At 40.1% G+C, this 26,076-nt stretch overlaps 1 protein-coding gene across 1 annotated transcript in view; it reads right to left on the reverse strand.

Moving 5' to 3' along the window:
- The window catches only part of LOC139378978 (phospholipid-transporting ATPase ABCA1-like), a 269,741-nt gene that overhangs the window by 179,743 nt on the left and 63,922 nt on the right, over positions 1–26,076 (reverse strand). Inside the window, exons 12-15 of the mRNA XM_071121640.1 lie at positions 22,131–22,336; positions 20,834–21,010; positions 9,127–9,349; positions 6,072–6,293 (exon numbers count right to left, since the gene is read on the reverse strand). Coding sequence (XP_070977741.1) covers positions 6,072–6,293; positions 9,127–9,349; positions 20,834–21,010; positions 22,131–22,336 — 828 coding nt within the window. The remainder of the gene's footprint in view (positions 1–6,071; positions 6,294–9,126; positions 9,350–20,833; positions 21,011–22,130; positions 22,337–26,076) is intronic.

Genomic DNA, 26,076 nt, shown 5'->3' on the forward strand with positions numbered 1-26,076 from the left:
CGCCCCCTCCATCAATAGACCGGAAGCCGTCTGCTTTGAATGTTGCGAGTTCATGCGGGAAGCACATGTAATAGCAGTAATTCCCCCCAAAAAAGAAATACAGCTCAAGGGATCATTTTTAAGAGTTGTTTGGCAAGGATACAGTGCCTTGCAAAAGTATTCATCCCCTTGGCATTTTTCCTATTTTGTTGCCTTACAACCTGGAATTAAAATAGATTTTTTGGGAGGGTTGTATCATTTGATTTACACAACATGCCTACTAAATACAAAATATGTTTAATTGTGAAACAAACACGAAATAAGACAAAAAAACAGAAAACTTGAGCGTGCATAACTATTCACCCCCCAAAGTCAATACTTTCTAGAGCCTCCTTTTGCAGCAATTACAGCTCCAAGTCTCCTGGGATATGCCTCTATAAGCGTGGCATATCTACCCACTGGGATGTTTGCCCATTCTTCAAGGCAAAACTGCTCCAGCTCCTTCAAGTTGGATGGGTTCCTACTGGTGTACAGCAATCTTTAAGTCATACCACAGATTCTCAATTGGATTGAGGTCTGGGCTTTGACTAGGCCATTCCAAGACATTTAAATGTTTCCCCTTAAACCACTCGAGTGTTGCTTTAGCGGTGTGCTTAGGGTCATTGTCCTGCTGGAAGGTGAACCTCCGTCCCAGTCTCAAATCTCTGGAAGACTGAAATAGGTTTCCCTCAAGAATTTCCCTGTATTTAGCGCCATCGATCATTCCTTAAATTCTGACCAGTTTTCCAGTCCCTGCTGATGAAAAACATCCCCATAGCATGATGCTGCCACCACCATGGTTCACTTTGGAGATGATGTGCTCTGGGTGATGAGAAGTGTTGGGTTTGTGCCAGACATAGTGTTTTCCTTCATGGCCAAAATGCTACATTTTTGTCTCATCTGACCAGATTACCTTCTTCCATATGTTTGGGTAGTCTCCCACATGCCTTTAGGTGAACACCAAATGTGTTTGCTTATTTTTTTCTTTAAGCAATGGCTTTTTTTCTGGCCACTCTTCCGTAAAGCCTTCCTTTCCTGATCCGTGAGTTATGGTGGACGGCGCTCGCTCTCCATATTCTTTCCATTTTTTAATACTGGATTTAATGGTGCTCCGTGGGATGTTCAAAGTTTCTGATACTTTTTATAACCCAAACCTGATCTGTACTTCTCCACAACTTTGTCCCTGACCTGTTTGGAGAGCTCCTTGCTCTTCATGGTGCCGCTTGCTTGGTGGTGCCCCTTGCTTTATGGTGTTGCAGACTCTAGGGCCTTTCAGAACAGGTGTGTATATATACTGAGATCATGTGACAGATCATGTGACACTTAGATTGCACACAGGTGGACTTTAATTAATTATGTGACTTCTGAAGGTAATTGTTTGCACCAGATCTTATTTAGGGGCTTCATAGCAAAGGAGGTGAATACATATGCTCGCATCACTTTTCCGTTTAAATGTTTTTGAAACAAGTAATTTTTTTCATTTCACTTCACCAATTTAGACTATTTTGTGTATGTCCATTACATGAAATCCAAATAAAAATTTATTTAAATTACAGGTTGTAATTCAACAAAATAGGAAAAACATCAAGGGGGGTGAATACTCTTGCAAGGCACTGTACGTGATTTGGAAACGACATAATCTGCTATTTCTGATACTATATAGATCTCAAAACAGATCACCCTCTGGTGGCTCTGGAGGAGAATTTGCAAAAGTCACTTTTTGTCACTGAGTTTCGTATCCCTGCCTCTGTATATATTCCAGCCTCTGCTGTTCTTCATATACAATGTAACAATTGATAATATTCTCTTCCTTCAGACTATTGTCAATTTAATCTTGTCTTTAGACTAACTTTATAACTTAAAAAATGGCAAAGTCATTCAAAAAATACATTCGTTTTGAGTCAATATGACGCTCTCGGCTCTTCTAGTGTTAAATGATTACATTTGTGGCTGTCTAGCCTAGCATAGCCTACTATCTCCTGGTCGCCTAGGCTAGCCTACTATCAGTGAGAGGTTGCCAAGCCTATTGTCATTATTACTATTATATCAGCACATTATGTTCCAGTCTCATAGTCAATTAATTATAGGCCTCTAGTTTATTATGTGTAGGTATACATTTTTGCTGGCCATGCCATAAACATATTCCTGCTTACACCACTGGACTCAACCCATTCTACTTGGGACTTGGACTTTTGTGACTTGAGACTTGCTTGTGACTCAAATAATAGTGACTTGGTCCCACCGCTGTTTATCACTCCCAATCTAGAGGGTGCTGTGTAATAATTTTAAGATTAAAATGTGTGAATTCTTTGAAAATTACTCATCCACCTGGTCAATTCATGTCAGCAATGCAAAACATTGAGGTGAGGGGAATGTGTTTTCTTTATTTAAATGTTTGAATTATGGGAGTGTACATGAAAAATGTGGTTTGTTGAATAGATGAAATGGGGAGCTGCATCCCAAACCTATTTCTGATTTGCTAAGTCAAGCCATGTTGTAAGTAAAATTGGGAGGCAATTAGCATTGGGGGTTGGTTGGGGATGGTTATCACATGGAATGTGGGGTTGGTCGTCACTATCAACTCCATTATAACCACATTGATCAGAGCCAGAATACAATCAATCTCAAGCTCTTTTGTGCTGTTGTTGCTATAGAGACCTCCCTTCCCAGTAAACACAAACTCCTTTGGGAATATGTAGTGTGTTGGGAATATGTAGTGTGGAGACGTCGGTCCAAAGTCTAAACCGCATCATGTACTGTATATATCCAATGGGCAGTGGTATCTGTGCTATGTGGGTTTGTTGCCTCCCTCTCTCACACACATGTTTCTGTCCCACACCCACATGTGTACATATGAATGTGCAAACACATGCATACACATGCATAAAATGCTAAAGTTTAGACATTGTTCGATCAAATAAATGCTATTTCTAAGACTGTGTGCTATATTGCTTAATTTCCTGTTACAAAAGGAATAAGCTGCCAGCAAACATTGTGACAACCAACCCCATACTGTGTGACACAACCAACCCTGTGATGGGGCTGGTTGTCACAGGTGCACAGAGTGGACGAAGATATGACGATAAAAAGGGTCCCTATTTCAACCCAAGACCTTGGTCTTTCTATTAATGTTGAAAGGAGTCTTGTGAGATATACTGGTGCTGAGAAATAACACACAAGAGTAAAACGTGTAACAACCAACCCCGGTCTCCCCTACTTCTGACAGAGAGCAGTCAGAAAATGAAAAGTAATATCACCGTGTGAACTAAACCTTAAAAGCTCAATAACTGCACCATATAGGAAATGAAACAACAGTACTCAATGTTATTATTATTATTATTGTTGTCAGAGGAAATCTCAGACTTTCAGATCACAGAAAAAAGTATCGCAAATTGATTTTGTATACAGTAAGGGCTAAGGGCAATGGGCTACACCCCAAAACACGCAAACTTAATGGGGAAAGTTGGGAGAGATCAATAAATAATTGGATCAAATGGCAAATACAATAACAACAGGGGGTTATTGAAGTTAACAATATAGTTCTGGTGATACATTGGCAGAGTTAAAAGGTTGAGAGAAGAATGGTTACAAGGCACATAGGAATATCATTAATAGAGCACCACAGTGGTGTCATATACCCATAAAACCTAGCGGTCAAACAGGGAAAAAGTTCCAATCGTTTCTCCACCATTCATTTTCCAATAGGGGATTTTATAAACACTTAAAATAAGGGCTGTTTCGTGTAAGCTTACCCTGGCTTTTATAAATATATTTGGCTCAATTTACTCTCAGATTCAAAAAGGTTTATTGGAATCAAAGTAGACATCATGCAAGACTACAAATCCCTGCAAGCTCCTGCACGTCATCTCTAGCTGACACCTTTGCTAACAGGTATTGTGTCAATTTAAAAAACTTGCACAAGACAGTTCACAGAATTGTCTATTTAAAGAAATGTTGCCAATTTCTTAATTACTACATTTAGCTAATAATAGATAGTTAGTCCAGAGATTATTACCTTTGCCTAAATTCAGCAATCTCGTCAAGATCATCATGGCATAATTAGCATTTCATTTTGGAGGGGTAAATACAGGTGAATATATTTCTAAAAGTCACCTTGTCCTAGAGAGATTTACACGGTTATCAAAACGTCATGCCAGGGTAAGCCTACACGAAACACAGCCCTCATTTTAAGTGTTTCTCAAATCCCCTATGGGTAAATGTAAAAAACGATTGGAACCATTTCCCTGTTTGCCAGCTAGATTTTATGGGTATTACAGTGCCTTGTAAAAGTATTCAATGAAATAAAAAACAGAAAAGTGGTGCGTGCATATGAATTCACCCCCTTTGCTATGAAGCCACTAAATAAGATTTGGTGGAACCAATTACCTTCAGAAGACAATAAGTAGTTATATAAAGTCCACCTGTGTGCAATCTAAGTGCCTGTGTGCAATCTAAGCAAGGGGCACCACCAAGCAAGTGGTACCAGTGAAGCATAGTGGTGACTGCATCATGCTGTGGGGATGTTTTTCATCAGCAGGGACTGGGAAACTGTTCAGAATTTAAGTGTGGGTGGGTTTGCGCCAGACATAGTGTTTTCCTTGATGGCCAAAAAGCTCAATTTTAGTCTGAATGATGGATGGCGCTAAATACAGGGAACTTCTTGAGGGAAACCTGTTTCAGTCTTCCAGAGTTTTGAGACAGGGACGGAGGTTCGCCTTCCAGCAGGTCAATGACCCTAAGCATACTACTAAAACAACACTTGAGTGGTTTAACCTGTTGGATCTCTAGGGGCGCTATTTCATTTTTGGATAAAAAACGTTCCCGTTTTAAGCGTGATATTTTGTCACGAAAAGATGCTCGACTATGCATATTCTTGACAGTTTTTGAAAGAAAACACTCTGAAGTTTCAGAATCTGCAAAGATATTGTCTGTAAGTGCCCCAGAACTCATTCTACAGGCGAAACCAAGATGATGTGTCAAGCAGGAAATGAGCAGAATCTCTGAAGCTCTGTTTTCCATTGTCTCCTTATATGGCTGTGATTGCGCAAGGAATGAGCCTACACTTTCTGTCGTTTCCCCAAGGTGTTTACAGCATTGTGACGTATTTGTAGGCATATCATTGGAAGATTGACCATAAGAGACTACATTTTCCAAGTGTCCGCCTGGTGTCCTGCGTGGAATTCGGTGCGCAAACGCCAGCTGCTTGTACTTTTCCATTTGATTGAGGGGAGAAACCATGCTTCCACGAACGATATATCATTGAAGAGATATGTGAAAAACACCTTGAGGATTGATTCTAAACAACGTTTGCCATGTTTTCAGTCGATATTATGGAGTTAATTTGGAAAAAAGTTCGCGTTTTGAGGACTGAATTTTCGTTTTTTTTTTGGTAGCCAAATGTGATGTACAAAACGGAGCTATTTCTAATACACAAAGAATCTTTTTTGGAAAAACTGAGCATCTGCTATCTGAGAGTCTCCTCATTGAAAACATCCAAAGTTCTTCAAAGGTAAATTATTTTATTTGAAGGCTTTTATGTTTTTGTTGAAATCTTGCGTGCTGGATGCTAACGCTAATGCTAACGCTAAATGCTACGCTAGCTAGCCACTTTTACACAAATGATTGTTTTCCTATGGTTGAGAAGCATATTTTGAAAATCTGAGATGACAGTGTTGTTTACAAAAGGCTAAGCTTGAGAGATGGCATATTTATTTCATTTCATTTGCGATTTTCATGAATAGTTAACGTTGCGTTATGGTAATGAGCTTAGGTCTGTAAATAGAATCCCGGATGCGGGTTTGGTCGACGCAACAGGTTAAGGGGAAACATTTAAATGTCTTGGAATGGCCTAGTCAAAGCCCAGACCTCAATCCAATTCTCTTGGTCAAAGTACAACCTTCCTCTCTCTTCAACACCATTACAAAATCACTTACTTAGTCTTCAATACAGTTCCAAATCCAAACCCTAATAAACACCCACTGGGTCTCTGCTGTCCATTATGGACTTGTGGTGGAAGTAACAGTACACAAGAGTAGTTCCATAGGTCCACTCACCACAGCGATTTTGACCTGGAACCCCAAGACGTCCCTCCAGGCATAGCAGAGGAGGTGCGGAAGGTAGAGGACAAAGTAGATGAGGCCCCCGCACGCCGCCGCCAGGTTGGCCTTGGAGAAGAACACGCTGATAAAGAAACACTCCATGATGGTGGCCACGCAGAAGACCAGCAGGAAGACGAAGATCACAGAGGGGTCGCTGTACTGCAGCACCTTCCCATACTGCACCGGGAAAGGGTCAGGATGAAAGTGATAATAAAAGGGGAAAGAAGGGGGAAGATTTCATTAGTTAATCACAGATCTGCAAGTGATGGGTGATAGGTGAAAGCAAGGCTGTTGTAGTTTGAGGGTTCTTTACATAGTGGATAGATGACTAAGGATAAACAATGGATATATACAGATTACTATTTTGCAGGTTTAATGACAAACTTACCATATTTACAGCCATGCGTAAACTAAACTACTTCCTGTTCCAACAATTAACAAACATCTGACCAATCAGCATAAATCAAAGCAGTTGTTAGGTAGATAATCAATTACCATTACAATTCCAAACAACTGATTCACCATATTTTTAGAACTATACAACCCCGATTTAGAAAACAATAATATATCCTATAAAATAATCCTACATTATCATGGATTTACTTTCACTAATACAAACATTTTACATATTTGATTACTTCAAGGAAGGAAGAAAGGAAGGATGTATTTCTTTAAGTATTCCAGTGGTAGCCGCTAAACTACCCAAGTTAGCACTTTGGGAGTATTGATTGCCGATGGATGTTCGAGGCATAACCATTTCTTGCGTCTAGCAGCTCAGGCAAGAGAAGGCTATCTTACAATGAACAAGCTTCACAGACAAAAGCAGATTGATTGCGACTGATTGTGGTGATTAACTTATTATTTGTGAAGACAGCACAAAGCGGCACAGAAATAAAGCTTTTGATTAAAATGACTCATTGTTAATGATTTGACAAGCTGTAGGCAGAGTTACTCACCAGGTGTTGATAGCGTCTTATCAAGACTACTCCTAAAAATGTATCACTTATTGTACTTCTAACACAGCTTCGAAATATGATTTATCATCATGTTGATGTAAAGTGTCATGACTTTGGCCTGGGGGTAGGTTTATGACAGTCATAAATACATCTTTTCCCCCCTTTTTCCTCTCTCTACCCTACTGATGTTACATTTGCAAACCCCTTGGTTAACATAGATATTTTGGGAACATCAGAAGGTTGGGGGAAATTAACTATATTCTGGTAATCCGACCAATTGAACATATGCGGTGGTACTTAATGAATATGATGTCAGTTCGGTTGTCGTCTGAGACATTCTCATCAATGATAAGATTAAATAACCTCTACAGTGGAAAGTCTACACATCAGAGTTATCGGATTCACATGGAATTGTTGTTCAATTTAAATGTTTGAATATAAAATTATTGGTGAGGAGATGAAATGTAATTTTAGCTTCCAAATGAGAGATTTGGGTTTTCATAAGGTTAGGGCTCTGCTCAATCAGTGGCCCGCCCCTGTGAAGGGACATGGGTTATAACAATTTCAAACACGCCCTCCTCTCCCTTCCTATATAAAGCCTTGACGACAATATAACCTCCTGTTCCGAGGATGTGAGGACGACGGTCTGATGTCAGAATGGTTCAGATAATAACTACAGAACGAAGCCAACATCAGCGTGAGCTTTGGTTGCGAATAGTATGAACTTTGACCTCTTATTCACTACAGAAGGGATACCTAGCCATTGAGTTGGCAACCGCAGCTGCAAACAAGGGTTAGGAAGGAACAGACAGAGTATCCCGTCTATCACACAACGACGTTACTACAACGTATTCAATTGACAACCAGAGACATTCTTCAAAGGACAAAGGACTCGGTTTGGCAACACGGCCTTCCATCTAAACCAACCTACCGGAGCGCAGCTCAGAGTAAATATTTATTGCATTTTCCTTTTCCAAATGGGCGGTAATTTAGAATGCATAAGATACTGTATTTACGATAGCACAGCTTCTACCTTTGTCCCTCAGTCTTCCCGCTCTTTCACTCAAACCCACCCCTTTTCTTTTGTGTAACCAGCTGTCATATCTGTTCCGCCCGCTAGGGACGTTTTCCTTCATGACGTAATTTGTAATCAAGGTATAATTCATTATTTGTACATGTAATTCTGTGTGATTAGTTAGGTATTTAGTAAATAAATAATTAAACCCAATTTTGTATTGCTGATTCAACTTGTTAGCCAGGGTTCGTGAAGATAACCAAGAATTTTCAACAACTTTCAGATGAGACTGAATTAAGCTGATGATTAATATTGACTGCTACTGATGTAAAATATTACTAGGTCTTTAAGAGTTTATTCGGAAGATAACAGCTCTATAAATATTATTTTGTGGTGCCCCGACTTTCTAGTTAATTACATTTACATGATTAGTATTATCCGGCATAGCCAAAGACACGACAAAAGGATGGTCAGTCCTTGCATCCATAAATCTGTCTATGCAAGTGCTTACACCCCTGCCCGATCTCAACAGCAATCCATTTGGTGGAGTTGCCATTTTGTTGTTTTTCTGTAGGAGTGAGCCTTTATTTGTTAGTCTATGGTTATTTGTAATATAATCCCTATAGTGGCGTAACTCTGCTCATCAGCATTACAAGGAAATAATTTCGCAGTCTTGGAGGTTTGTGCTCCAGGGCAACTCAAGTCTTTGATTAAACTCTCCTCCTCGCTACCATTTTGATTGAACAAACCCAAACCCACTGAATAGTGTCATTAGGAGTAATGCTACACCACTTTTTTTATTACAAGCAGTGGTATGCAAGCTGATAGACTCATCCAAATGTATCTAAAATGTTACAACACTAGGCCCAGGTCTGCTGTTTGGTATTACTTCTAATTATAGTTTATTACAGGCTTATTACATGCTTATTACAATACAAATATCACTTTCCTCTCGTCAAGTCATTGACAGCCTAAGCCCACAGTTGATGCCCACAGCCCTCCAAGAACTGGTGAATGTCTGGAATTAGTGGTGAATCACCTTGAGGATGAGGGTGAGGAGGAGAGCACTGACAGCCAGCGGCAGCATGCTGGACACGGCCCAGCTCAGCCAGTAGGTGGAGCTCCTCAGCCCCATCATCCTCACTGTCTCCTTCAGACGCGCCTCCTTCTCCATAACGATGCCCTTCACGATCATTGCCACCGAGTAGATCCAGGCCAGGGTCATGTACAGGGGCAGAGAGCGTGCCAGAGAGCGGAGGAACCTAATAGGGGGAGGGGTCAGATGGGAGAGGAAGAAGGTGGGGGCAGAGGGTACATGGCCCAGTCACATCCGGATGCTGATTGACATGTTCTACTGAGCTATGGTTGTGGCAAAATCCCAATGAGTGTATGATGTACCTACAGTGGTAACTTGATTTCTAGCAACAAACTTGATAGATACGATTAGATTTACAGCAAATTTACTTGATATGGCGTATTCAAGTGGCCTGAGATATGGATTTCCAACTTTTTGATCGCATTCATTTTCTGCAAATTAACTCTGTTACCTTGGCAGCAGTTATTTATTCATTGTTTTTTAACCCTTATTTTACCAGGTAAGTTGACTGAAAACACATTCTTATTTACATTGTCATGACTCTCATGGGTGAGGATCAAAGGCCTCACATCAGCTTGGTAAATAGCTGACAACTACCAAACTCTCTTACCCACAAAAGAGGGAAATGGGGGGTGGGCCAGTTTTGACACATTAACATTCGGTCGTAAATTAGGCAGGAGGGGATTCTCACCCCTTCCTCCTCAGTATTGGGAAGTACCTATCCCTTTTTTACGGAAGGTTTTGCTGCCCCAAAACTTCAACATCCATCAATGAACACTGGGACAATATATTTCATAATCCGAATGGGGAAAATATCAAGGATGAAGACAATATTTTTGTGATGATAGGATTGTGATTTTAGTTATCTAACAAGATCATAGTAGTGATGATACCTTGCCTCGTAACTAGCCACGCCCGAGGGAGCTCAGACAACGTGTCAGTATGACGGAAACGCTCCTTTACAGCCGAGGGTATAAAGGATTGGGTTAAGAATTAACATACCAGACTAGACCACTGCAGCTGGGTCTAGATTGGGCACGACCCTGAAAATTAACACAAGGTTGAAGAAGACAAAGGAGCCTCTAACAATCAATGCTACTAATCAATAACCTATACCGTGTGTGTCTATCTTATTGTTATCATTTAGTTTGCTAGTAAATAAATAATCAAATACATTTGTGTAGTACGGAATGATCAGTAAGACTCGGGTTGTGCAGATTCAAGAGGTCTGCGACGTTCAGAATGAGACTGATACGAGGTAATGATTAATAAGTGACCGTTATCACTATATATATTCTTTAGTTTAATTCTGGAGATGGTAACTCATTAAACAACTTCTCCCGTGGTGCCCCAAAATCCTAATGAGTTAATTGTTACATTATTAATTTAATCTAGTAACAATTAAGCATAGTAGGTAATTATTCAATAAATTACATCACATTAATGAGAGTCACGTCACGACAATATCAACAACCTTGGGAATAGTTACAGGGGAGACAATTTTGTAGTATGGAATGATCCGTAAGACTCGGGTTGTGCAGATTCAAGAAGTCTGCGACGTTCAGAATGAGACTGATATGAGGTAATGATTAATAAGTGACCATTATCACTTGGGGTGGCAGGGTAGCCTAGTGGTTAGAGCGTTGGACTAGTAACCGGAAGGTTGCAAGTTCAAACCCCCAAGCTGACAAGGTACAAATCTGTCGTTCTACCCCTGAACAGGCAGTCAACCCACTGTTCCTAGGCCATCATTGAAAATAAGAATTCATTCTTAACTGACTTGCCTAGTTAAATAAAGGTAAAATAAAAATAAATAATATAATAAGGTGGCCATGATCAATCAATCAATAAATCAAATTGATTTATAAAGCCCTTCTTACATCAGCTGGTGTCACAAAGTGCTGTACAGAAACCCAACCTAAAACTCCAAACAGCAAGCAATGCAGGTGTAGAAGCATGGTGGCTAGGAAAACTCCATAGAAAGGCCGGAACCTTGGAAGAAACCTAGAGGAACCAGGCTATGAGGGGTGGCCAGTCCTCTTCTGCCTGTGCCGGGATTTGGAATTTAGCCAGGACACCCTACTCTTACGATAAGTGCTATGGGATCTTTGGTAACCACAGACACTCAAAGAAAATGTGAATTTTGTTCACAGATGCTAAAATGACTCAGTGAAATGGGGAGGGGACATTATGAGGACATTTGTGGCCCTTTTCTGCTTCCCACTCAAGGCAACAGTAGAGTATAGGGGGCATGTTGATCACCACTAAAGTCATACAGTATTTCCATTAGAGATACACCAATCGTGATTTACTGTATGACTTTAGTGGTGATCAACATGCCCCCTATACTCTACTGTTGCCTTGAGTGGGAAGCAGAAAAGGACCACAGTGTTTGGGCCAACAACATTAATAAACTCCAATTAATCAGTCTAGATAGGAGGGACATTAGTGTTTTGACATCCGCCTGGAGTGAAATGGCAAGTGGAAAAGAACAGGGGGACTCAGGTTTGGATGACAAATCTTATGGCAGTCACACCTAATCCAGACACAGCAGTCAAATAATTGCCTTCTAATTCCCTGTTATACTAACATGCTGCAAATGGCCATGACATTTAGAATAGGGCTCTATGATTTGAATACACATCATGCCCAGTTGTTCCTCCAAGGCACCCAACTAACTCAATTTATTGTTATTAATGTTACAAATTGCTGTTGGCTGGATAACACATTAGGGTGACGGCGAAATTACATTTAGCCCAGAGCTGTTTTATTTACTATGAGAATTTTCCAATTAAACTGCAAAAAATTGATTAGCTGATCTAAATTAAGAATAATCATTTTCTTTGTCATGTAACCGTGAATATGAATTAGGAGCCTGAAAAGGACACCATACCTTTAAGAGGCAGATAACGATGCATAAAAATGTGTGGTGATGATGAGCAAACAAAATGCCCATCTCATTGGAATAAATATTCTTCAATTTAGCTTAGACGCACATTAGTCCACAGACAGGGGATCAATTGAACAGATACGCCATTAAATTGCACGTGGCAAGTTCGATGACACAGAAGAGTGACATAAAGTACATTTAAGCTACCGAGCAACAGCCTAACGCAATGGTAAATCTAAGCCTAAATGCAGGTCAGTAGCGCTATAGGTTCAGGGGTGTCAGAAATATTTAGCTATTTTCACAATCACAATTATCGTCCCACTTGCTGTCGTTAGCACGACAGCCTGGGTTTTGATGAAGGAAAAAGCTGTGGGTGGGTCGAGGCGTAGCCTCTTACTGGCGAATCAGAACATGCTCCGTGGCGAAATATGTGGTTTCTTCAAGTTGTGTCTTTACCGTATTTTATTGAATTGCTTGGAATCAACTCCAATTCCAATGTAAGTTTGTTAAATGGCTTACAGACACAAAATAACAAACTGTATACCTATCTTTGCTAAATACATTAATTTGAACCCATTTGCAGTCCACATTGCTATAAGTAATTTCATGGTTTCAATAGCATTCACACTGATATAGAGGCTAGGCTTTCTGTAAATTGCATTATGGCTGGGCATGGACATTCCAAACATTGTCAATAAGCAATATTAAATTCATTATTGAGGCCTAAAAAGAGAACAAATAATTCTAATAAAATTTTAACAAAACAAAAACTTGTTTTAAATACATGTACAAGCACCATCATTTCTCCCCATGGGCATATAATATTAAAACAACGCAGACTATGGAAGGTTTTTACACACATCCAAACTTGATTTTAATGGAAGGAAAATACAATTGTAGTGCCATGCTCAATAAATTAGCATGATAGTGTAAATTGAGATAATCAACATCATGCCTGATTCGATTTGTTATTGGTATTAGTTGTCCCGCAATTAACAGGAGCAAGAGTTCCAAAGAACAAAACACAATCACTTTACAAATCAAGTATCTTTAAGATCTAGTATAAAAAAAACTATTGTGCACCTCTTTAAAATAATATTTGTTTTCTCTGTACCTCTCCTTAAACAATATTGCGTTATTATATATTTAAATGGCTCTGTTCCTGCAATGTGTACTTCTCCTTAAACAAATTACATTACTATACACTACCGGTCAAAAGAACTCATTCAAGGGTTTCTTTATTTTGATATTTATTTTGACATTTTTTTCGGCAGAATAATAGTGAAGACATCAACACTATGAAATAACGCATATGGAATCATGTAGTTACCAAAAAAGTGTTGAACAAATCTAAATATATTTTAAAAATTAAGAAAAACCCTTGAATGAGTAGGTGTTCTAAAACTTTTGAGCAGGAGTGTACATTTCCTGTAATGCATTTACACCAACAAGGATGTGTGTTGATCAATCTTCAGGCAAAGTTTCTCTAATTTGGGCCTCCCGGGTGGCGCAGTGGTGTAGGGCTGTGCCACCAGAGACTCTGGGTTCGCGCCCAGGCTCGCGACCGGGAGGTCCATGGCTTCCGGGTTGGATGCGTGCTGTGTTAAAAAGCTGTGCGGCTTGGTTGCGTTGTGTTTCGGAGGACGCATGGCTTTCGACCTTCGTCTCTCCCGAGCCCATACGGGGGTTGTAAGCGATGAGACAAGATCGTAACTACAATTGGATACCACGAAATTGGAGAGAAAAGAGGGTAAAAATAAAAAAAAGTATACATGAACGGCAGCACTAGGAACATGGGAAGCATGTTTCCAATACTCTTGATGAAGCTGGTGGGTGCAAAGGGAAGGCAAGGGAGGCAATCAAAGAGGTCAGGAAACAGCGAAGCTGGGAATATCGACAAACCCAGGCTTTGATAAGGGAAGGCAATGAATGCAGCCAGATGGGAGCTAATGCATTATTTATTGATAATCTGTTGTATAAGCCCCATTCCTTATGTAAAGACAGAACTCTCACAATCAGGCTTTCAGAGATGGGTTGAACGGGGCATTTTGCACCATTAACAAAATCAATCTTCTAGCGCAATCTCGTCCTTTGTCTTCAAATCCATGCGTATCTAGAAATCAGCTTGATTTAATGTTCTAGTATTTCACACATTGTTTAGCTCGTCTTACTTTCATAGCTAAGCATGATAATGTACTGAACAGGGAGCCTTGGCAACCATTATTATTTTGTTAAAATGTCCTTTTTAGTCATTTTAATAAATTCAACACAGTTTTGGATAACACTTTGTCTGAACACTCCTCCTTTTTCATCCGTTGAACTGACCGTTGCCCCTTAGAAGAAGGAAAGAGAAAATAAGTTGTCTATGTGGTAAATGTCATTGTCCCAATGGATGATCCATTAGAATAGACACACTCTAGGGTTTTTTTTAATCAAGGGTCCAACGGGTTTATAGGTCCAGCTATATATTTTACATTGGGCTAACCTTCATAAACCTTGAGCGTCAGCTCTATCCAACCAGTTAGAACCGTCCGTCATGCTCAGGATGATGGATCATTTGATGTTACAATACAATAAGATGATATTAAACAAGCTTCATAATGTCACCAAAATGCCATGTCAATATATTGTACGCCACCAATATAATAGTGCTTCTGTTTCTCAGTGAAGAAGATATATCAAATGAACTGAGCATTTGAAAATGTGTAGATTTCACATATCAATAATGCTTACAGACCAAAATATAATCCTTAGAACGCCAATGAAGCAGCAGTTTATCACTGTGACTATGCCATAATAGGCAAAACGATATCCCACTTTCAAGCCATTGAACATGAATAGTTAATCAAAGTACATTTCCAGGGCATTTACATTGGGCTAATTTCTCTGCAAACTTTTGAGTGAGTGATTTGTTAAATGGATTTTGAAATTTGTTAAAGGCCAAATGAGTTATGGTGTACCATGTCCTCTACCTCCCAATGTAGAGACAGCTGTTGTGCCCAATGGGACTGAGAGAAAATGCAGTAATGCGAGTGCTTGAATGGGAGAGCCTGTTCTTTGAGGTCACTGCCTGTTCTCTTGTGGAATATATCACTTTCACAGGAAGCTTTGTAATCCACAAGATGCGACGACACCAATTTGAATAAAAATATTAATGTCATCACTTTCTCAGGTCTGCTTACGAGCTTAAGTAAGTTTTAAAAACCTAAAAGATTTCATACAATGTAATCTTGCCTCAGCTAACAGTTGCATCAGATTGAATAGTAATAATTTTATTACATAGTCCTGGTTCTATCGTAATATTTCTTTAATGGGGCAATCTGGAATTGAAACAACACCAAAGTGTTAAAAAAATTGATGTACCAATCCCAGATTGCCCCTTTAATGGCGTCCAGCCTGCGACCATTAACTCCTTGTCGACTCGTCACAGACTAGTCACTCTAGAGTAGATCAGTCATGCATACCACGTTTGACATTGACAACCTTACCACCAGATGCTCCTGAATAATACATTGCTGATCGATTTGAGGGTGCTTAAGTAATACAAGTCCTACTAGGTGCATGTTACAGGGCTCGAGTTACATCGCAGCCGTGACCTAATTTAAGGAGAGTCAAGAGACTTGGGGTTTTAGTAAATCAAGTGATATGGGGAGCAGAGAAGCCCCAGAGAATTGAGTAATTATGTTAAATATGTCCTCACCATATTTCTAGCAAATTTACTAGGTTGGGGGTGGTCAAATCTTCCCAAAATTAGTGGGAATGTTTCAGAGATAATTTAGACTGCCGCTGCAAACATTTATGGTGGTGATTCTCAAACATTTATTCAAAGTATCTTCTATATAAAACAAAATGTTGTATTTTTATTATTTTGCATGTTGGCACAAAAGGGCAATATCATTGTTCTTAACTGACTTGCCTAGTTAAATAAAGGAAAAATTGATGTTGATCTGTCACTTGCATTGCAGATAATACATACATTTTCATGTTTGCATGGAGTCACAATACTCATTTCCTATGCCTATTTTGTATACACTAATTTCAAAAGCCTCATGGGAACCTGTCCTGTGCAATACCAACAAATGTACATGTTATTGTAATTAAATTCTGATTCAATACTATCAAGTTGGCATTGTTATACAACTATTGATATGGAACAGGATTGAGTTACAAACAGATTCTCTGATTCGAACTGCCATTTTACAAGTCTTATCTCGCCCCTAAAGACCGAGCAGCACTGAGTTTTTATCCTCAGCCTTCATCTCATGGTTGGCGTGTGAATGCGACAAAAGCATTGAGCTAATACAGTTTGTTTATCTCCAATTCAAAATGTAAAAGAGCCCGCTCTTGTTGAAGGACTAACTTTACCTTGTACTGTAAATAGGTACTGAAGTGGGAGAGAGAGACAATGAGGAAGGCGAGACTGTAAACCTGGAAACAGTGGTATCCATGGGTCTCACAGGGTCAGGAATCCGTAAGAGAAAGAAAACTCAACATAATTTGTCAACATATTGTGAAGAGGAATTTACGTTTGATATACACAAAATTTGTGAAAACATCTTTAATGTAGACTGTTGTTTGGAGGGGAAATTTCAACCACAGGATTAAGTCCTCATGTTGATTCTGCTTTTAGATGGCTGAAGGCATAGTGATAACACATAGGGAATTTAGCTTTTTGTGGGTGAATATAGGTTGCAATGTTATTGATCAACGTCTCAACCAAATATTACCCAATTGGCGTGGTGTGCCCAGTGGGAATGTATTATTTCCTGAATAAGAGTATCCTTGAGAAAGAGTTGCAATGATTGAAGTGCCAAGCTTGATGTTAAAAGGAAAGTGCAAGGCTGGTCTTTTATAACACGGCAAATGGAACAATACATTGTAAATCAAAGAAATATTGCAAGTACTGTTCATAAAAGCATTTTTGGGCTGCCATTTGTATCTAAAATATGCAGGTAAAGTGAAAGTGTGTTATTATCAATTTAAAGGGCATTACACAAAATACAGATTTGATAAAGGACTTTACATACAGCTATGAGAAACTGCCAGAGGTTACATTGAACTTCAGACATATACAATTTATAACATTAATCCATATATTGCATTTGCTTCGCTCTGCCTAGGTGAAGTGCACAACATTAAATTGTAATGGGTTGTCTAAAAATTATTGGAGAATTCTCTGCTTTTTAAATTACATTTTAAAGTCAGATTAGGCTTTTTGGTATTTTTCTAAACTAAAAAGTGTTTACAGCAGATTACAAACAGGAACATCTGGATGCACAATGCAGCTCTTCCCACTTTTCCCCATTTCCAGATCACAATAATTACCCTGAAAGGTCCTGTCTGTCATGCTTCCCTGCATCTTCCCTTTTTCTGCAATTCCTCTCTCAATTATTCATGAATGAAATAACAGTTTTCAAGGGTTAATAATTTACGGAAATGCCCAAATGGCTAAGCAAGCGAAAGAGTAAATGGCGGAGGGACCGGGGGGTATTGCAGTGTTTTATGGGCCCCATTCATTTTCAGTGATTATTAGTCCTATGTTTCACGGAGAGGGAACACAGGCATTAGGATATAAGTGCTTTGATTGTCTCATTTGAGCTCGTTTGCAACATTCGCTGGAAAATAATGAAGAGGAAATGGATGCTTTTTACTGTGCCGTGAGGGGACCATTCTTAAAAATACAGGCCTACAGCAAAGCACAATGGATACTGTATGTGTGAGTCGCCCTCTCTCCCATAATCATCACAGGATAAAGGAAGCTCCTCTCCTTTTTTATAATGTGCACAACAACTGCAAATAACTAATACATGTTCTATTTTCTTTGATCGTGTTAGCTATATAATACCTTGTTCATAGTATAGGCTTAGTAGGCTATATATTTCATTAGTGGAAGAGACATCAGCTATACAATGAAACAAGCTGATTATCGGCTAAGAAAATACATTCTTTTTCATGAAGATCCAATTGCTAGTCCAGATGTTGATGCCAAATCAATAAAGACATTACCAACTATGCCAATGTGCAGAAAGACTAGCACTGATCTTGTCTTTATGTTTCCAAGGCAACCATATGGAGTAACTCGCCATAATTAAAAAGAACACCACATTTCTAACCAGACCTGGGTTCAAAAAGGATTGGATATGAATACTTTGAGCTTGATTGAGTGCCAGGTGGGAAGGGTTGGGACTTATGCGACTAATTCAGGGGTTGCTTTGCATCGGGCTAGGTCGATAAAGCACAGATAAATTATTTAACAGAAAGCGAATACTATTTGGTACCCAGGTCTGATATACAACTGTACCATACTCATGCTTTCCGTAGCCGATGTGAGCAAGACCTTTAAACAGGTCAAAAAGCCGCGGGGCCAGATGGATTACCAGGACGTGCCCTCAAAGTATGCGCAGACCAACTGACAAGTGTCTTCACCGACATTTTCATCTGTTACACCCTCACATTTCAAACAGAACAAAATAGTTCCTGTGCCCAAGAAAGTGAAGGTAACCTGCCTAAATGATTATCGCCCCGTAGCACTCACCACTCACGCCCCGTAGCCATGAAGTACTTTGAAAGGCTGGTCATGGCTCACATCAACACCATCATGCCAGAAACCCTAGACCCTCTCCAATTCGCATACCACCCCAACAGATACACAGATGATGCAATCTTAATCGCACTCCACCCTGCTCTTTCCCACGTGGACAAAAGGAACACCTATGTGAGAATTCTGTTCAATGACTAAAGCACAGCGTTCAACACCATAGTGTCCACAAAGCTCATCATTAAGCTAAGGACCCTGGGACTAAACACCTCCCTCTGCAACTGGATCCTTACCACCTGACGTGCCGCCCCCAGGTGGTAAGGGTAGGCAACAGCACATCTGCAACGCTGATCCCCAACCCCTCAGGGTTGGGGATCAGCCCCACATCACCAACAAACTATCATGGCCCAAACACACCAAGACAGTTGTGAAGAGGGCACGACAAAGCCTATTCCCCCTCAGGAGACCGCTGCACCGTAGAGAGCATCCTGACCGGTTGCATCACCGCCTGGTATGGCAACTGTTCGGCATCTGACCGTATGGTGCTACACAGAGTAGTGCGTACGACCAGTACATCACTGGGGCCAAGCTTCCTGACATCCAGGACCTCTATACCAGGCGGTGTCAGAGGAAGCCCCCAAAAATTGTCAAAGACTCGTCATCCAAGTCATAGATGGTTCTCTCTGCTACCGCACTGCAAGCAGTACCCTTTTGCCAAATCTAGGACCAAAAGGCTCCTTAACAGCTTCTACTTCTACTAAGCCATTAGACTGCTGAACAACTAATCAAATGCCCACCCTGCTTGTTTTACACTCCGGCTACTCGCTGTTTATTATCTGTGCAAAGTCACTTTACAAATCACCCCAGCACACTGAGTCAGTACCGGTACCCCCTGTATATAGCTTTGTTATTGTTATGTACATTTCTTGTGTTACTTTTTGATTGATTAGATATTTTTTTACTTTAGTTTATTTTATAAATATTTTATTAACTATATTTCTTGAACTGCACTGTTGGTTAAGGACTTGTAAGTAAGAATTTCACGGTAAGGTCTATAGCTGCTGTATTCGTCGCGTGTGACAAATACAATTTGATTTGATTTTTGACCTCTTGACTCGTGTCACCACTCCCTCTAGCCCTGGTCCTAATACTGCATGTCTTTATCATAGTAAGGCTACTGTACATTCCAATGAAGGTTGTTATGCAATATGCTCTGATGCCGTATAGAGTATTTAAAATAAAAATTAATCAGGGACAGTGACTTCCAACGGGGGAAATATGTGTCTGTCTCCTGAAACATTGTGGCTTTGTTGCAAATGGCCCATATGTCTCCGGTCAAAAGTAGTGCACTATATAGGGAATAGGGTGGCATTTGGGACCTACTTTGTTGCACTAGTGGACTTTGATCTCCTTTGAAATGATCTGTCCCCCGATGACATCATTGAGCTCTGAGTATATTATTGGAAATGATAAAGCCGTGTAGATTGGAGTAATTTCCCTGCCTCTGAGGAAATCTTAACTGCCTAAGATTGAGCGCTATAGTGCAGTCTATCTCCCTTGGCGAAATACACCTATCCATTGTGCTTTAGAACAGTAACGCTGATGAATACCTGATTCACACAGAATACAATGGTCCCTATCAATCTCTACATATGATGGACTTTGTGTGTGGTTTCATGAGGGAATTGGGTAGTTTCTTAAGGAGGAAATGTGATATTGAATGAAAGGGAGGGAACATAAGAATGTAGCCTGAATAATTTAAAGATACATCAAGCATTCAGGTCTCCAATGCTCAGGACATGGTCTGCATGTGGCTGGACTAAATCAATAGCTGAGATTTCTTTAGCTCTGTCTTGTTGTATCTCCATCTTGCAACAAGTTTGTTTTCCCCCAGCTTTGACACAATTCATAATTAAAAAACTCATGAAGGGCATCAAACTTTCAAGTTTGAATTTGAATATTAACACTTCTCTCCTCTCTCTCTACCTCCCAGAGTTGTGGATGCAGCAGACAGCAGTATCCAGGGACGGAAGACAACATGAGAGATAGCTTTGGAAGAGTTTCCACAGGGAAATTTGTGCGGGCTAAGTGACAGATAAGCCCATTACTCTAGCCTGTGGTAGCGGTGAGTGGCAAGTCCCGAAGTGAGTAGATTTTTATTGCGGTAATGCCTTCTTCCCTCTCTAATCACGGGACAGACAGATAACAGCTTTTGTACTCACACATCGTCCACATAGCAGGGATATGGCATTTGCTGGGCAAACACGCCGAGCGGCTGGGATTTGTTTGTGTGTGCCCGTATTATGCCATGGTCCATCATGTCCTGCAGATAGGCGAAGCCTCCCCATATATAGCGCAGGTCGTTAAAGGAGTTGCTACGGGCCCCAGGAGACCATCCCCTTTAAATTGAAAGGACACACATAACACAACGATCATTGTCGAAGGCTGTTTACACAGGGAACCCAATTTTTATATTTTTGACCAATCAAATCAGCTCTGAACAAGAGCTGATGTGAAAATATCTGTGATTGGTCAAAAGACCAATTAGTGGAAAAGTTATCAGAATTTGGCTTCCGTGTAAATGTAGCCTAAGAGAAAGCTGGCTTTGAAAACATCATGGATGAAACAGTCAAACGTTACACTAATATTTATGTCATGGGTCATGACATTTGTCCCATGAGTAACATGGAATCATAATTTTTTTGGCACTGCATGCTTATTATAAATCGCCTGAGACATAGGACAGAAACTATGCAATAAAATGTCTGTTTTGCTTCAGATACTACTACAATTGTCTGGTAAAAGTTGACATGTCAGTTGAAAAAATTGGCTAAGCAACATGAGGGCCTGTATCCATAATGTGTCTCAGCAACATCACAGCCTGTATTCATAATGTGTTTTAGCAATATCAGGGCCTGTATTCATAATGTCTCAGGACCATCAGGGCCTGTATTGATAATGTGTCTCAGCAACATCAGGGCCTGTATTCAAAATGTGTCTCAGGACCATCAGGGCCTGTATTCATAATGTGTCTCAGCAACATCAGGGCCTGTATTCAAAACGTGACTCAGAGTAGGAGCGCTGCTCTACACTCTTAGAAAAAAGGGTTTCAAAAGGGTTATTCGGCTGTCCCCATAGGAGAACCCGTTTTGGTTCTAGGTAAAAACCCATTTTTGTTTCCAGGTATAACCGTTTTTGGTTCCATGTAGAATCCTCTGTGGAAAGGGTTTTATATGAAACCCAAAAGGGTTCTACTTGGAACTAACAAGGGTTATTCAAAGGGTTCTCCTATGGAGACAGCTGAAGAACCCTTTTAGGTTCTAGATAGCACCTTTTTTCAAAGAGTGTAGCATCAATTTAGCCTTTAGATCCTATTGAATTACATTCTATGGACACGGGGGACCTGATCCTGGATCAGCTCTCCTCTAAGATGCTTTATGAATACGGGCCATGTTGTCCAATGTTTTCTCATTAGCACTAAAACATGGTGAGGGCGCAAAGGCTGTGCACTGGGCCTACCTTTCTTTGATCTTATTCGTACGCTCCCCCTTATCAATGTCCATGCGGATCTTGTACTTGACGTAAGGAGGGGGGTGGCTGGCGGCAGGGTTGAGGTCTTCGAAAACGATGCCAGCCCAGTACCTATTGCTCTCTAGTAGCTCCAACGCTCTAGTCATGAGATGTCTCTCGCTGTCGGCAGCCTCAAACTTATCCAGGTTCAAGCACTGTAACATGAAAAGACAAGAAAGAGAGAAAATAAGTGTAATTCTTTACAAACTGCTAGGGGTCTTACTAAAACAATAATATGATGTTAATATAAGATTAGAGATGAGAGTTGTTTAAAAAATATATATATCAGGATACTGGGAATTTCACTTTGGAAACACCATTTCTTAAAAGTTCCCAACCAATGGCGAAGGTGCATAAAGATGGAGAAATTCAGATATCACATCATTGTTTTTAGAGCTCACCGTTGTTCTTAAACTACAGCACGCACCATTGTTCAATGTGCCAGTAAATCAGCACAATCTACTTTTTCGTTTTTATTTTTTTTGGGGTGGTGATCATGTATACTGTCCTAATGCCGATACAAAAAAAAAGAGTAACGGAAAGCAAATGTAAGATACAGCGAACTGAACAAACAGGCATCTTTATCCACTATGGCCATTCCAGCCCTGCATGTTTCGTAGACATTACACAGAAAGAACATGTCCAAAACCACTATACCCACTCTCGGCATCTACCATCTTGCCAACAACACTGAAAGCTGGAGACTTCAAGGCCATTGATGCCAGTTGTAATGTCAAAGACATGATGAAACTTCTTTGCACTCAATGGAGTCCCATTACCTTTAGAAAGGAATCTCAAATCGACCGCTGTTGGGGAGTAGTGAATACTTGTAATTCAACAAGTAATTCAACTACATTTTCCAGTAGGTTGCTGGTAGTTGAACTAAATGGATATCTTGGTAGTGTTTTCAGTACAGTGGGGCAAAAAAGTATTTAGTCAGCCACCAATTGTGCAAGTTCTCCCACTTAAAAAGATGCGAGAGGCCTGTACTTTTCATCATAGGTACACTTCAATTATGACAGACAAAATGAGAAAAAAAATCCAGAAAATCACATTGTAGGATTTTTAAGGAATTTATTTGCAAAGTATGGTGGAAATAAGTATTTGGTCACCTACAAACAAGCAAGATTTCTGTCTCTCACAGACCTGTAACTTCTTCTTTAAGAGGCTCCTCTGTCCTCCACTCGTTACCTGTATTAATGGCACCTGTTTGAACTTGTTATCAGTATAAAAGACACCTGTACACAACCTCAAACAGTCACACTCCAAACTCCACTATGGCCAAGACCAAAGAGCTGTCAAAGGACACCAGAAACAAAATTGTAGACCTGCACCAGGCTGGGAAGACTGAATCTGCAATAGGTAAGCAGCTTGGTTTGAATAAATCAACTGTGGGAGCAATTATTAGGAAATGGAAGACATACAAGACCACTGATAATCTCCCTCGATCTGGGGGTCCACGCAAGATCTCACCCTGTGGGGTCAAAATGATCACAAGAACGGTGAGCAAAAATCACCAAACCACACAGGGGGACCTAGTGAATGACCTGCAGAGAGCTGGGACCAAAGTAACAAAGCCTACCATCAGTAACACACTACGCCGCCAGGGACTCAAATCCTGCAGTGCCAGACATGTCCCCCTGCTTAAGCCAGTACATGTCCAGGCCCGTCTGAAGTTTGCTAGAGAGCATTTGGATGATCCAGAAGAAGATTGGGAGAATGTCATATGGTCAGATGAAACCAAAATATAACTTTTTGGTAAAAACTCAACTCGTCGTGTTTGGAGGACAAAGAATGCTGAGTTGCATCCAAAGAACATCATACCTACTGTGAAGCATGGGGGTGGAAACATCATGCTTTGGGGCTGTTTTTCTGCAAAGGGACCAGGACGACTGATCCGTGTAAAGGAAAGAATGAATGGGGCCATGTATCGTGAGATTTTGAGTGAAATCCTTCCATCAGCAAGGGCATTGAAGATGAAATGTGGCTGGGTCTTTCAGCATGACAATGATCCCAAACACACCGCCCGGGCAACGAAGGAGTGGCTTCGTAAGAAGCATTTCAAGGTCCTGGAGTGGCTTAGACAGTCTCCTGATCTCAACCCCATAGAAAATCCTTGGAGGGAGTTGAAAGTCCGTGTTGCCCAGCAACAGCCCCAAAACATCACTGCTCTAGAGGAGATCTGCATGGAGGAATGGGCCAAAATACCAGCAACAGTGTGTGAAAACTTTGTGAAGACTTACAGAAAACGTTTGACCTCTGTCATTGACAACAAAGGGTATATAACAAAGTATTGAGATAACCTTTTGTAGGTGACCAAATACTTATTTTCCACCATCATTTGCAAATAAATTCATTAAAAATCCTACAATGTGATTTTCTGGATTTTTTTTCTAATTTTGTCTGTCATAGTTGAAGTGTACCTATGATGAAAATTACAGGCCTCTCTCATCTTTTTAAGTGGGAGAACTTGCACAATTGGTGACTGACTAAATACTTTTTTGCCCCACTGTAGTTAAAAACGTGTTTTTTTTTGCCATATAGCGGTGTAGCTAACTACTGGAACTACACACTCATTTTTTGGCTAATATAAAATAAAATACGGGTGAAGTATGCAAGAATTCCCTTTCTCTTTCGGTATCAGACCAAATTCTCACTTGAAACATGTTTTTTGTATTTAATAGGCTAAATGACACATTCTGTTAACATCTGACTCCTGTTAACATCTGAAATCTGACTCCTGTTAACATCTGACTCCTGTTAACATCTGACATCTGACTCCTGTTAACATCTGACTTTGTTAACATCTGACTCCTGTTAACATCTGACATCTGACTCCTGTTAACATCTGACTTTGTTAACATCCGATTCTTGTTAACATCTGACTTTGTTAACATCTGATTCCTGTTAACATCTGACTCCTGTTAACATCTGACTCCTGTTAACATCTGACTTCTGTTAACATTTGACTCCTGTTAACATCTGCCTCCTAGTGTGATGTGTTCTTGCAATTTGCAGTCTGACATTTCAGATTCAGATATGATCATTTTCAGTATCTTGGATGTAGTGAACTACTGATTCAAAGTAGCTTTAGTTAAGTAAACTATTATTTTATTAAGAGTAGCTTAACTTCTGTGATGTAATTGGTAGTTTGGTAAACTATAATTTCAGAGTAGCTTCCCCAACACTGCAATTGATACTCACCTCACTTCAACTCACCAATATGTATCTGCTTTCAGAGCAACAATACTCAACTACATCCAGCATCAGAGTACCTTGGGTAGATTGTTGTACATAATGTTTAAAATGACATGATTTGTAATTCTGATCAATGCTCTCAGGGTAGACTGCTAACTTATTGTAAACCTGATTTGAGTGTGTAGATCTCAAGTTCGAGCCTCTGCATATAAAGGTTGGCTCTTCTGCACTATCATACACAATATTTTGTATCCTACACAGACAGTAAGATTTAGATTTAAACATGATCGTATCATATTGGCATAAATGCTCCTCACAATTTGTTTTCAACATTTATAGTGTAGCCTTTCTACAATACCACTCTCCAAAAATAAGCGATGGGCAGAAACTATAAGACCTGCCTGAGAAATAACATGTTTGGGTACTGACACTGAAAACAATACACTGGACAACAGCGGAGTTACAAATGATGTGGAGGTGCCAAGGGATATGTTTTGGGCTACGGCTGAGACATACTCATGAGGTACAGGCTTGGTAGTTAGCTGGAACTCACCATGTCCTTCTTTAATGAGCTATAGCCATCAGGGGAGTGAGTCTGTCTTGACAACTGTCCCCACACGCACACATCTCCTCCACCCTTGTGACACTCTTGTGGAACAATCCATCTTGTGGATGTAATGCGTGGATCCAATTTGGT

This window comes from Oncorhynchus clarkii, chromosome 21 (assembly GCF_045791955.1).
Source record: "Oncorhynchus clarkii lewisi isolate Uvic-CL-2024 chromosome 21, UVic_Ocla_1.0, whole genome shotgun sequence".
In the NCBI taxonomy this organism is placed as follows: domain Eukaryota; kingdom Metazoa; phylum Chordata; class Actinopteri; order Salmoniformes; family Salmonidae; genus Oncorhynchus; species Oncorhynchus clarkii.